General features: G+C 42.9%; 2 protein-coding genes and 1 non-coding gene across 3 annotated transcripts in view; all 3 read right to left on the bottom strand.

Moving 5' to 3' along the window:
• Window positions 1–10,261, bottom strand: part of LOC128253302 (ankyrin repeat and LEM domain-containing protein 1) — a 45,651-nt gene extending 35,390 nt beyond the window's left edge. Inside the window, exon 1 of the mRNA XM_052981599.1 lies at window positions 7,213–10,261. Coding sequence (XP_052837559.1) covers window positions 7,349–9,490 — 2,142 coding nt within the window. The 5' untranslated portion in view covers window positions 9,491–10,261 and the 3' untranslated portion in view covers window positions 7,213–7,348. The remainder of the gene's footprint in view (window positions 1–7,212) is intronic.
• Window positions 2,025–12,020, bottom strand: LOC128253307 (WD repeat domain phosphoinositide-interacting protein 2). The gene is made up of 4 exons (XM_052981612.1): window positions 11,729–12,020; window positions 4,671–5,401; window positions 2,992–3,555; window positions 2,025–2,924 (listed from the first exon to the last, which is right to left on the bottom strand). Exons 1-4 carry the CDS (start codon window positions 11,764–11,766, stop codon window positions 2,824–2,826), a joined length of 1,434 nt encoding a protein of 477 aa, XP_052837572.1. The 5' UTR covers window positions 11,767–12,020; the 3' UTR covers window positions 2,025–2,823.
• On the bottom strand, window positions 6,303–6,442 carry LOC128253464 (U4 spliceosomal RNA). The gene has a single exon (XR_008267453.1). It is a non-coding gene; the product is annotated as a U4 spliceosomal RNA (small nuclear RNA).
• Window positions 12,021–12,652: the final 632 nt, after the last annotated feature.

The raw sequence follows: 12,652 nt of genomic DNA, 5'->3' as shown, positions 1-12,652 counted from the left end.
CGAGAATATATAGGGGCGCGTTTGTCCGAAATAATGCACCTTACTAGAGATGTGCTCTAACTCAGTAGAGCAAGCTGGGATGGCGAAAAAATACCAAAACATCGAATTTTTTTTTCGTCGCTCTATTTTTAGGCCGAAATGTCGAATATTGATATTCTCAATCAAAATTTAAGTGTAGGTCTGTAAAAAAAGCAGTTCAAATAAGTGAGGTGTTTATATTCAACATGCGTACCCAACTGACCAAAATATATTTAGGTGTTTGGGCTTGGGTAAAAGTTGAACTGAGCTTAAACGACTCAGGTAAGGTAAGTAAAATGGGTTTTAGGTTTACACATTATAACCGTATAAACCGTTGAAATGGGGTCAAAGGTCACTTATTTTAAAAATGCCAATGATTTTTCAGGGATGGACTGCGTGGAACAAGGGTTGCACCGCAGAAACATCGGCTAAATATCGCATAAATTAATCCGTCAAATTTTAACGGCGGACTAACTGGGAAGTTTTTGAACGCAAGACTTTTGGTTTTATGGATAGTGCAAGATGGATGCATCTCTGTGGAAAGGGGCTACTAGGTTACATACCAGTTGACGGGTCTGCAGTCATCGACTCAATTTCGCGAAACCTGTTCACAAAACTTCCTTCGGAATAGTCCAGGCACCCGTTGTAACGCTGTAACCCATGTTTCTTTTCCGATTAGTTTCAATTTCTTATTTCACTTCTTTTCGATTCAGTAATGTAAATTTCTTTAACATTTCGAGAAATAGTAGCAGGGTGTGGAAGATCGTTTTTGACCTTTAACCCAAATCCAAATTTGGCTCACAATTCAATGAAAAAATCGCTGAGAGTTGTAAGACCAGGGTCTTCCATTATTTGAAATGGCCTCCAATTTCAAGTCCATTCTGTGGATTTGTAGTATTTGTAGTATTCGTTGACAAGTCACTTGGTCTTCTTGGGCGATTAGCGCAGTTCCTTGGTGTCCACGTTTTTCAGCGTGACCAGGTCGCGCTTTAATTACTCAATCAGCCCCTCGCAGGAAAGATTCGACTCCGGCTTCCAGGTGTCGCCCTTGGAACCGCATCCCTTCCACCTGATCCGGTACAAGCCCCCCCTCAAAGTCAATGATCCGCTCAACAACCCACTCCTTTTCAGGATCTGCTAGGGTTGCGGCCTTCTTCGGTCGTCCACGTCGGCTGGCTCAAGATTTAGCATTCTTGATGACCTTTCGAGGCTTTCCTTTTGGTTTTGCCTCCGTCGTGATGCTCTTAAACAGGAACTGTGCAAATAAGTCGTCGCAGTTTAGATCAATTCCTGGCTCCCATGTTTCCCAATCTCTGTTGTATCTCTTTCAGCTCACCAGAAATTATGAGATCGCATTCCTTTTGGTTGCTGTCCTTTAAAAATTGCTTGCTAACAAGAAAGAAAAACTTTCACTTTTTGGTTCGTCTATTTAAAAAATGTTTCTATTTTAATTAAGATCAGTGTTTAAAAAACTGCAGTAAGAGGTAAATGTGCTAGAAATGGGCGGAAAAAGTCGATATAACCACTAACCATACAGCAACATCGATAAGAGTTTAGTGATGCCACACGGTCAAATTATTTAATAGCTCATTTTAAAATGACTATCAGCTTTACGCAAAAAAGTCACAAAGCATGAAATGTGTATTTCAACTAGAACTCCAACTTTTTTGATTAAGTTTATAATATAGGATTTATTGAGAAAAACAAAAAAATTAATGAACAGTATTTTTGAACAGTACCCCAAAATACATGAATCCTGAAGACTTGAAACTGATCGAGCTTTGGGGCTTTTTGGGAGTTTATCCGTAACCTTTGTAATATTGATAGGAAATGACTATAGATAAGGTTCCGCCCATACGATAATTGAGCCATCGAATCGACCATCCCTACAATATACCCTTTACTCTACAAGTTACAAGTATAGAAACACAAATCAAGCCACTGCACGCTTTGTTTTCTTTCATAATTCAATCTATTTAGAAATACTAAAACCAAAGTATTGGGGTTGTTCAGTTTTTATTGCATTTTCTATTTTAATTTTTTTTGTATTTTTTGCTTTATTAAACTAGTTTTAAATTATATTTTTTGTTTACACTGCTAAGTGTTTTCGTAAAGTTTTTGAATTCGAAATTCCTTAAGTAATTTAAAATATTTCATACGAATACTTACAATTTTGACTAAAATTTTATTTTTAAATATATTTTTTTTAATATTTATAATATTTACGATATTGTTATACATTATTTGGGTAAACTTTTTCTTGCAAAGCTAGTTAAATACGTTTGTTTTTTCTTTTCTTCTCTTTTAAGGTACATTATTTGTTGCTTTTCTTTCTTGCTTTCGTTTTTTTTACTTTTTTATTTTTTATTTATTTTTTAGAGCTTCTGTCGCACAATTTTTTTTAACCATCGATTTTAGTTACCTATTCCTATAGACTTATTAAATTACGGAATTGATATCATACAAAAATACAGATTTTTAATAGGTGCATAAGAAATTATCTGCTTAAATACTAGGACAGAAATAAATAAACAGAACGAGAAAATCAAGCTTTACTTGGTAGAAGTGCCATTGTCTCTTATATACAGAATTAGACAGAAACTAACAGATTTTTTCTTATATTATGTTAATTAAAATACTTTTTTAAGAGTATTTTTGCTTTTAGGTAGATCTTGGGGTATATTTGTCATAACTTTCGTTTGGGGAGATTTATCTAAGGTAATCACCTTGCAGAATTCTCTAAAATTGCTAAACCATCTGCTGTTTATCAACCATGACCATATCCTTGGGGCAGTGGCGCCGTGGTCAATCCTTGGCGGCAATGGCCACGGGCGGAAATTGTCGCTCATCGTAGAGCTTCGTTGGAGTGTCAATGGCGTCGCAGAGCTTGCGAAACTTGGCGGAATCTGGGGAAGGGGTATTGGTAAAATTGGTAAAATCACTGTTCGGAAACGACCATCTAACTCTGCCCACCTGACATCGCATCCGCCTGGTCACCTTTCAGGATGCTCGCATAGCTGTTATCCTGCGTCGGGTCCGGATTCTCGATGAGAACACTGGCCGCACAGCTCTTCAGCAGTGTGAGCGAAGGTTGCGTCATAGACGTCATAGACGCAGGACTCGCCGACTTGATCTGCGACCTCAGCACGCTTTCGCTCAGCTGCAGCTCGATGACGTCCTCCAGGGCTCCACGCAGGTCGTGGACCGACAGCAGTTTGCAGGCTCCGCCCCGATCCGCCAGGAACTCGTGCACGTAGAGGAAGCCGTCCTCGCACGCAATCAGCAGGCGCAGCTCCTTCTGGACGCGGGTCAGGGCGCAGATGTGCCTCAGGCCGCCCTGGGCCAGCTGCACCGTGGCGAAGGATCGGTCTTGGGCCAGCACTTCGCTGACTTGTGTGGGCAGCAGCAACGAGGACACCGCCTTGGAGAACATTCCGCCCCAGCTGGCCACTGGCGCGGCGGTTTTATTGGCTTCCTCCGCTGTTGTGGCCGCTCCTGACTCGTTCGCAGAATTTTCTGACTTCGCCGCCACATCCGCTGTAAAATTAATTCAAAATTCAACTTTAGTTACACGTACTCTTATTCTTATTGAAAGAATGTATCTGCTATTATTTAAATTTTAATTTATAATAATTATAATTATAAATATATATAAGCGAAATGGAAGCTAACTTCGGCAAGTTAATGTTTTAATACACTTTGCAGTCAAGTAATGAATTCAAAATGATAAACAGAATATGATAGAAAACGACCTTAGACAAAAATAGCTAGAAGAAAGAAAAATTCATCGAACATAACGAAATTTATTTAATTTTGCCAGATTGTTCCTATGGCAGCTATAGGACATAATTTTCTGATCGCCCGGGATTTTGTCAGTTTAAATTAGGGTGGTAGTAGTGTTCGGGGCACCACAAATTTATTCGAAAAACCAAGAATTTTGTTTTAAGTTGTAAGCGTTGCGCAATAGTTTTTAAGTTTACATTTAACTAATTTACTGATTTGTGCATAGGATTTTTCTCACCATTTCTATCTTGACAACATTTTTATATCAGTAAAATAGGAGTCCAAATAAAGAGAACAACATAATCAATTTTTTGGTAGGAAATCTGAATTTAGTCTACGCCACTTGGATGATATGAGCAGACCAATGCATTTTTTTAACGAATTTCTTTTTTATATTATTCAAAGCGCACACATAAGCTAGTTAGACGAATGCCTTTAAATTTCTATACTAATTTGGACCAACCTGGAGTACATATACAAAAATACGGGTTGGAAGGATTCAAGAATATACGAACGGCTATAGAATAAAGTCAACCCATTTTGATAAAATATTATGTATAGGTTCTAAACACCATAAAAACCATTACTCAGGGCAACTTTAAATTTTATCAAATTAAATTTCAAATTTAAAACGATTGCAAGAGTATCAAATCTCTAGCTTTTAAACTAAGCTCGCTAACGGGGCATTATCTTCGGACATTGGTAAGCTAGGTGAAGGGTAAGTATCAGTCGGATCACTCGACTGTAGCGTTTCTTCTTATTTTTAATTGTTTTAGACAACCCACCCGAGTTTTGTAAAATACCGCATATTATTCATCCTGTGCCGAGTGTTAAACAGATCCCAAAACGCCCTTGGGCAAGCAACTCACCTATCGCCTTCAGCTCGACGCTCTCCACTGCCCGCGCATCGATCTTGAAGACGTGGACGGTCTCCGTGTTGGAGGAGGCGCAGAGGAAGTCCCCGCTGGCCGAGAAGACCAGTGAGGCGATGCGCACGCAGCTGACGCCCCGCCGGAACTCCTGCACCCGCTGGCCATTCTTGACGCAGAAGACCCGGATGACGGTGCCGCGCTCGGAGGCGGTTGCCAGCAGGGCGCCGCTGGGCGAGAAGGCCAGGGCCGAGAGGGGAGTGTCGTGGGCCCTGATGGTCATGCCCGTGCGCAGCTTGCTGGCGTTGAAGATGCGCAGCTCGCCGCTGTTCTGGCAGACCGGGAAGGCCAGGTGCGAGTTGAGGGACAGGGCGCACAGGCCCTGCTCGTTGGGCGCGATGTTCTCGATGGAGTGCAGGATCTTCATGTCGCGGATGTCATGGATGTGTATGCTCTCCGCCAGGCAGACGATCAGCCGCTGGCGGTTCATGCGGACGCACAGGATCTCCGACGGGTAGAAGCAGTTGCAGATGTCCTGCTTCTTCTTGAAGTGCAGCATCTTGAGGCAGTTGGGCTTCTGGGCGGTGACCAGCACCACCAGCGAGCTGTTGAACAGGCGCTCCACTATTCGGATCTGCTCCGTGTTGTCCTTGGCGAAGATCTCCTCCACCTTGTCCTGGCTGGCTATCGAGTACAGGCGCAGGCCCGTGGGACTCAGCACGGACAGGGATCTATCGAGAAAAATAAAACGTTAATAACAAGCTTTATGTAGATTTTGGTTGTCCCAAATTGACTTTCTAACAAACCGAAAGTCCAATCTCGTATCCGAAAAACCTCTTTCGTTGATAACAAACAATATTAAATACCATCCAACGCAAATTTAAAATAACATTAATTAATCCCAAGCCTAGAAAAAACCTCAAAAATTAATAAGCCGATTACAGAACTCGATCTACTCAAAGCACAAAACACAATTAAACACAAATTAATTTTACCAAGGAATTGCGATATGTTTAATCTAGATATTTGAGATATTTGAGTAATAGAATGTTTGAAAACCATCCTTCCAAAACTCAGCAATGATATAGCTGGTGCGTAGTATTATATATTTTAATATTATCATATCACTTCGGTCTATTTGAATTGCTAACACGTTTTTAAAAATGTTTAAAGCATGGTAATTTTTGCGATTAAATTTGTCGGGTAAGTTTTTTTCCCCATTCGATACTTACAACTTTTTTAAAGATACAAAAAAATAATTTTCTCGGTTTACAAGATATAGTAGTACAAAAAAAAACGAAAAAGTTTTCAAAATTCAGTTTAAGGTTAAAAATGCATAATAGCATAAGCTCCAAGCTCGAACCAATTTGGCAAAAATAGTAGAGCGGAATTTCTAGTTTAAGCGATTGTTAAAATTTGGTTAGAATCAATTTTGAGTTTAACATTTCACTGCACATAAATAATCAATACTTTTAAAATAATTTAATCTTCGGCTAACCGGAGATACTTTGTTTCAGATTCAATAAATCGCTTGTTTTCACGAAGCACACTTCTAATTTGGCTAACAATCACTCCATGAAGCACTCACAAATGGTTAAAACCATCTAAGATATCATATTAATTATCGAATTAGCCCTCTCGGGCTTCCAAAAATTGCCGTAGTGGACGGTATTTCACGTCCCCATGGCGGGGTATTGGTTAAAGTTTTCAACTAGCAATAACCGCACCTCAGTAGAACTTCATCGGTTACGGTATTGCCACTGCGCAAAGATAACATTTCGGGGGCATGCCAGCTCTACTCCATGCTGGCACTGCCAGAACCAGTTGGGAATTGTATGCGCACACGCACGCAAAAGTGTCTCAAGCAACGATTTTGCAACCGGTCAAAAAGTGCAGCATGCTTTTAGGCCCCGTTGCTGTTGTAGTTGTGATTCAACTGCTAATGCAGCATCGAGCTATGTACATATGTGTGCACGAAAATTGTTTGCAGTTGTGATTCAAAGGGGTGGTTCTACCCCCGGTTGACCTTCGGAAAAGGGCACATCGACATTGCACCACCGAATTGCGGGCGTTTGGTCAATGATTTTTACTTTTAGGTAACCCATTTAAAATAAAATTGCTTTACTGATTGGTAAAACTATTTAATATTTTGGGTCGAATGGTTGGCTTTTTAAAAAAGCAAAAAAAGAATACAAGAAAGCAACCACTTGTTGAACTGAGATAGATTTTTATACCTTATTGTCACTTTCACAATCACAATCACAAGAACTCTATGCTTTTGTTGATGATGTATCATAATTCATAGTCGAGTAGAGATACAAAAAAAATCATTTTAGCTTTAAAGCAAAAAGTAAAACTAATATTTATTAAAACCAATTTTTTGTTTTTTAGTAGATAACTTTTTATTGCTTAAAATTACCGTGTTAAAATGACATTTTAAAATATATATTTTTATGCAAAGGGCATAGTTGACCATTTACAGTGGGAGATTTAAAATGAAAAGTTATAACTGCATTTTTGTCTCCCATTTTGGATGGTCCACTATCCACTATCCCCTTTTCCATTTTCTACAATAGTTAATCTTGAGATCAAGCTTTGAACATTTTCGAATTGCGCCGCTGCACTTTGTACTTGGTGCGTATTGCCAGGTCCTGCTCCACCCTACATCGGTTCCCTTCTCAGAGGAGGTCGCTGGGCGACAGCTGGGACTCTCCCTCCGCCAGGTAGATGTGCATGGCCTTGAGAAGCAGCGCGATGCCCAGCTGCTTCTTCTGTTTCATCGTCCACGACTGGGCGGGCCCGTAGTAGTCGCCGCGCTTCATGTTGGTAAGGTGCGCCAAACCCAACGCGTCTATGATGGACGCCTCGCGGGTGTACGCATCAATGGGCAAGATGTTGTGGAAGACGTGCAGGCAGACGACTCCACTGCCATGCTGCCAGATGTCCAGGATGCGCTCGAGCTTCCGGCTCCCCATCCTGCCATCCCCGGGTGGCGGCGATCGGAAAACCTCCGGCTGCAAAGCGCGAAATCCACCGCCGCGTTCCGCCTTCGCCTTCGGCTTCGACTTCTCCTTGTCCCGCTTCTGGTGGAGGCGAGTGTGCTGGCGCATGGCATCGTAGAGGTGGGCGTACGGCCGCGAGGACTTGCCCTTGCCCACGTAGAAAATGGAGTCGAGGAACCGCTGCCACACCCCGAACTTCTCCAGGAAGGCGCTCTCTCCTGGCAGATTCCGCGAGATGCGCGGATCGATGAGCATGTAGATGAAGCTCTGTTTGAGGTGGCCCTCGCGCATACTCTTCTTGGGCACGCCGGACTTGGCAAAATGCGCGGCTGAGGCTGCCTCGTGGGGCAGGTAGTCGCTGATCCTGGCGAAGTCCTCCGGCGATCGGAGCGTGCGATGCAGCTCCACCGAGTACCGGATCTGCGCCTCCTGGGCATGCTTCTGGGCGGCAAGCAGCGCCTCCGTGTTCCTCTTGTACTTGATCAGCTGCTTGATGTACAGCCGCTTTGTTGTCTTGGTAATGGGGCCGACCGGGGCTCCCAACTGGGTCAGCTCCCGTCGCAGGGCGTCCGTTTCGTAGTCCAGCGGCAGGGTATGATTCGTGCTCACGGTGCTGTCCAGATCGAGTTTCTTCTCCCTGGGAGCTGGCTCGGCAGGCTGCCGCTCCTCGCTGTTCTGCAGGAACTTTGCCTCGTAGAAAACCAAGCCATTCTCGTCGTCCGTGTGGACGTAGGCCTCCTTTATCTGCAGGAAGTACTCATCCTGGCGAGCAGAGGGCTCCTCCTCACCCTGAGCTGTGAAAAAACTGTGCTCTGGCTCCGGTTCCGGTTCCGGCTCCACGACCACCGCCTGGGCAACCTGCTCCACCAGCAACTCGAACACCTGGCGACCCGAGCAGGGAGCACCCTCCGCCTGCTGATCCTTCGCATCGGACTCGCCGCGCAGCTGCTGCTGCAGGTGCTGCTCGTAGCGGAAGTCCTCCTGCCCCATGGCCTCGTCCACCAAGGCCTCCACATGCTCGTCGTACTGGTGGAACAGGGACTGGCGGGCCCGCGAGCGTGCCACCTTCTCGCGCCAGCTCTCGATGAGAGTGCGCCGCTTTGGCTGGTAGGGATCCTCCGGCTGCTGCTCGCGCTGGCTCTGGATGAGCTGGGTGAGATGGGCCTCGGTCAGGGCGAACAGGTTCACCGACTCCTCATCGGGCAGGGGGGGAGGTGGATCATCTACGGTCTCCGTGGGCTCCGCAGTCTCCGGGAACTTTGGCTGCGGCCGATGCCGCCTGTGGGTGATGTTGATGTAGTAGGGCGAGGTCACGTCGTGGTTGTACCTCTGCTGATTGGGGGTGAGTGCGTCCACCCGCTGCTTCTGCTTCTGCATCTGCATCTTCTGGCGCTGTCTCGTGCGGAAGATGTGGTCCCGGAGCAGCTGCAGCACCTCGAAGTGGCACTCCTCGATGGCGTAGTGCACGGGCAGCTTGTTCTCCTCGTCGGCCAGGTCCGCTCGAGCGCCGCGCTCCAGCAGCATCCTCACCAGCTCGGCCCGCCCGTAGATGCTGGCGATGTGCAGCGCGGTGGTCTGGCCATCGCACAGGGCGTCCACGTCGAGGTCGGGGCTCTCGAGGAACCGCTCCAGGATGCGCTGGGCCAGCTCCGCGTTCCGCATGCCGCACACGTAGTGCAGGGGCGCCAGGCCGCGATCGCAGGGCACGATGCCCGCATTTATGCTATTCCGCTCCAGCATCGACATTATGTCCGACTCGTTCTCGTCCTCCAAAGCGTCCAAAAGGGTCAGGGCCAGGAAGTTGGCCCGCTGCTCCATCTCGGCGATGCTTCTCAAATCGATTTTTGCCCATGCACTTTCTCTTCCCGCTCACGCTCTCACTCTCGCTTTAATTGCAAACTGCAAATCAATTATTGTTAAATTCTCAACTTTGTTGTTGTTGTTGCTGCTGCTGCGTTTTTCAAGTGTGGCCATATCGGGCATTTTACAGAGATGCCACATGTTTGAAATTCCATTTGCTAATTGGTATTTTGGTGGACCGTATTTTTTGAGCGCCAAATTTAAAACCGGTTGGGCTCAGCGAGTAATTACATTTGAGTTTTGGCACATAATTGGCTTGAAGACACGCTCTTGGCGATACGCTTTCCACAACAGCTTGATCTGTGAGCGCAACACGTGTTGTTGCTTTATGAGATTTTGCTTTTTTCCTCTCTTGAAACCAAAACTAGTTCCCGCCAAAGGCGTAACCGTCGCTAAAAAATGGGGCCCAAGGTTACTATGCCCCTTGTTATGCTTATGCGATAGCGCGTTGAGGTCACTTGTTGTTGATGTTGCTACTTGAGTTTGTTTTTGTTTTTGTTTTTGTTTTCGCGTTGTTAGTAAACAAACGCAGTGACTAACAAAAATAAACGTAGAGGACAGCAATTTTACGAAGAACGGCGCATCGAAAATTAATCATTCATTTTCGCAGCATTTTAAAAGTGCATTTCAGGTCGTTGGCATCAAAAATTAAGCTTAACGAGCAATTGCAAGTTATCAAGAAAACAACATCAATTTTTTTACAAAAACTAAAAAACAACAGTTATATAATTTTAAACCTCTCTATTCTCTAGATTATAGTAATTGTTTTGAGGAATTTATAAATCTTAATTATTGTCAAAATAAAAACTAAGCTAAACCAAATAAATTAAAAGAATTAAAAGAGACAAGAATTACAAAGAATCGAACGGACGAAATTTTTAAAAAAATCTTTATTTGTTAGATTGTTTTAACTATTTTGTAATTACGCTCTAATTATCAAATACAAAACAGATTTATAAGAAAAAAATATTATTGTTTTAAAAAATGTATAAATTATATATTATTTTTATTACATTATCAAATGATAATGTTAAAACTTATTGATTTTGGTCTTTCCGTCCATTCACCCGCACGGGCTTATTTATTTGTTTCTGATTAGAAAATTCGCTGCCCCCCTTCTCCCCTCACCGAACACTTGCCTCTCCAATTGAGTTTCTTTGTTCTCTTTTGGCCTATGACGCGCATCTATCAGCTGCCGATTTTTATTGCATTTGCGCTTGGCTTGTTGTTTTTATTTTTCGATTTTCACCATAAGTAGTATTATTGATTTTTTTGTTGCTTTTTTCCAGCCGTCTTTGCGAGAAAAAACGAAATAAAAAGTAGAAGATCTGCAGATTTGCACTTTTCCCTTCACCTTATTTTGTGCCAAATGACATCAGCTGACTGAAAATAAACGCACCTATGCAATCGCGAAACTGGTTAATTAAGCTTTAGAATTAAGGCTGTGCTTGCAGATACAGAGCTCTCTAACGAATGTTTATAAAAAATTGTGTTTTTTTTTTCGGAAATTATTTCTTATGATATTTATGAACACTACTCGTTTTGAATGGTTTACCCCAACTTAACTGTATCCCACACATCATCTGTTTAAAAAAAAAATGTTTTTTTTCCTTTATTAATATGTTTTTTTTTTATCGTGAAGACTTTTAGTTGTTATTGCTTCGAGTGATAACTGTATTTTTTTTTTTCTTTCATACGCTTACTCTGACCGCAGCTTTACATGCATAGAATATTGCACATCAGCTGTTGCGCATAAAAAAGCCCATTGTGTGCGATTCGTGCGAGTGTGGGTGAACTGCACAGTGGCCATCAAATTGAGAGAACTGGATTGAGTCGCTTTAGAAACCCGCCAACCCTTCCTCCCCTGTCTTGTTGGACAGTGTAGTCGGTTACTTTCCTCCCCCGTAACGCTCACTCCGGGAACGGCATTTCAAAACAGATGAGTGCATGTCGTTGTAATTGGAACTGCTTGTTTGCATGTTCTAATAAACTACATACACACGAATAAACGACGCCAATTCACGCTCACCCATAAACACACTCCCCCACAGCAGCTGTTTTTGCCTTGTTTACTCGTCTAATTTGTCGATTTTTGTATCTCAATTTTTTGCCGTGGTTTTGCCACTTTTTTCGCTTTGGTGACCTTCCTGGCCTGGAACCAAAACCAAGGATTTTGGCATGGCTAGTGTTACTTACGTAAAGTCCTGGTTGAAGTTCATCTGATATGTGGCCATTGTTGCTGGTCGTTTCTGCTGATTGTATCTATTTATCTCTTTACACTTTCACTGGCCACTAGATATTATTGGGCTTTTTTTGCTGTATCTGTATCTTATTGCAGTGTTCCACAGTTGGAGCACACAAAAAATACAAAGCTTTGCAGGCAGATGAACAATGCGAATTGATTTGGTTTGATTTGAAAAATTAAATTCGTTTTGTTTTCGTTCTATCTATCAACAAATTCCCCCAACACACACACACACACAGTAGAGGTGGAGAAACATCGATGTTAACATCGATTTCATCGATGCTTTCAAAACATCGGTAACATCGATGCTCGCAAACATCGATGTTCTTCCACCTCTAACTTGGATGACAAGAAAGGGGAGCTGTTGTTTGATGGGATTGCAAAGGAGACCACCAAAGTTTCGAAAAAAGAGCAAGGGTCCCCGTATATGTGGGAGTTATTTCCAGCCAGAGATCCAACAGTAATGTATTCTGGTACTGCGACCTGGATTTGCTGCATGAACTCTCGTTTTCATAGGTTTCAATAGATGTTAATTTCGAATGAAATCAAAATTGCGCCAATCTTGCATATAGAAAACAGCTGTTATAGTGGTGGCACGAAAAAAATACCGTTAAAAATCTGTGTTTTTTAATCGCATTTACTTATCGCATTTATTTTAAATGCGGCATTTAGCCTCATGGGATTCCCTGTGTAAATAAATGCGCATTAGGCTAAATGGGTATTAATTTGCATGTGGAATCCGGCTATCAACTTGACGGAAAAGGAAAAAAAAACAATCATTCCTCTGATAGCTGTATCGTATAGACATCCGATTTTAATAAAAACTTAATTTTCCCCACTTTTATGTAGTTTTATGTTATTGTCGTCCGATTTAA

This window comes from Drosophila gunungcola, assembly GCF_025200985.1.
Source record: "Drosophila gunungcola strain Sukarami chromosome 2L unlocalized genomic scaffold, Dgunungcola_SK_2 000008F, whole genome shotgun sequence".
Lineage (NCBI taxonomy): Eukaryota > Metazoa > Arthropoda > Insecta > Diptera > Drosophilidae > Drosophila > Drosophila gunungcola.
This window is presented reverse-complemented; position numbering and strand designations above follow the sequence as displayed.

Bases quoted from the DNA above. Each gene is read 5' to 3' on its own strand.
- LOC128253307 (XM_052981612.1), bottom strand. From the start codon at position 11,766: ATGGCCACATATCAGATGAACTTCAACCAGGACTTTAC. The intron at 5,402-11,728 runs GTAAGTAACACT...TTTTCTCGATAG, and splicing joins AACTTCAACCAGGACTTTAC to ATCCCTGTCCGTGCTGAGTC. The intron at 2,925-2,991 runs GTGGGCAGAGTT...CCCCTTCCCCAG, and splicing joins CCAGGCGGATGCGATGTCAG to ATTCCGCCAAGTTTCGCAAG.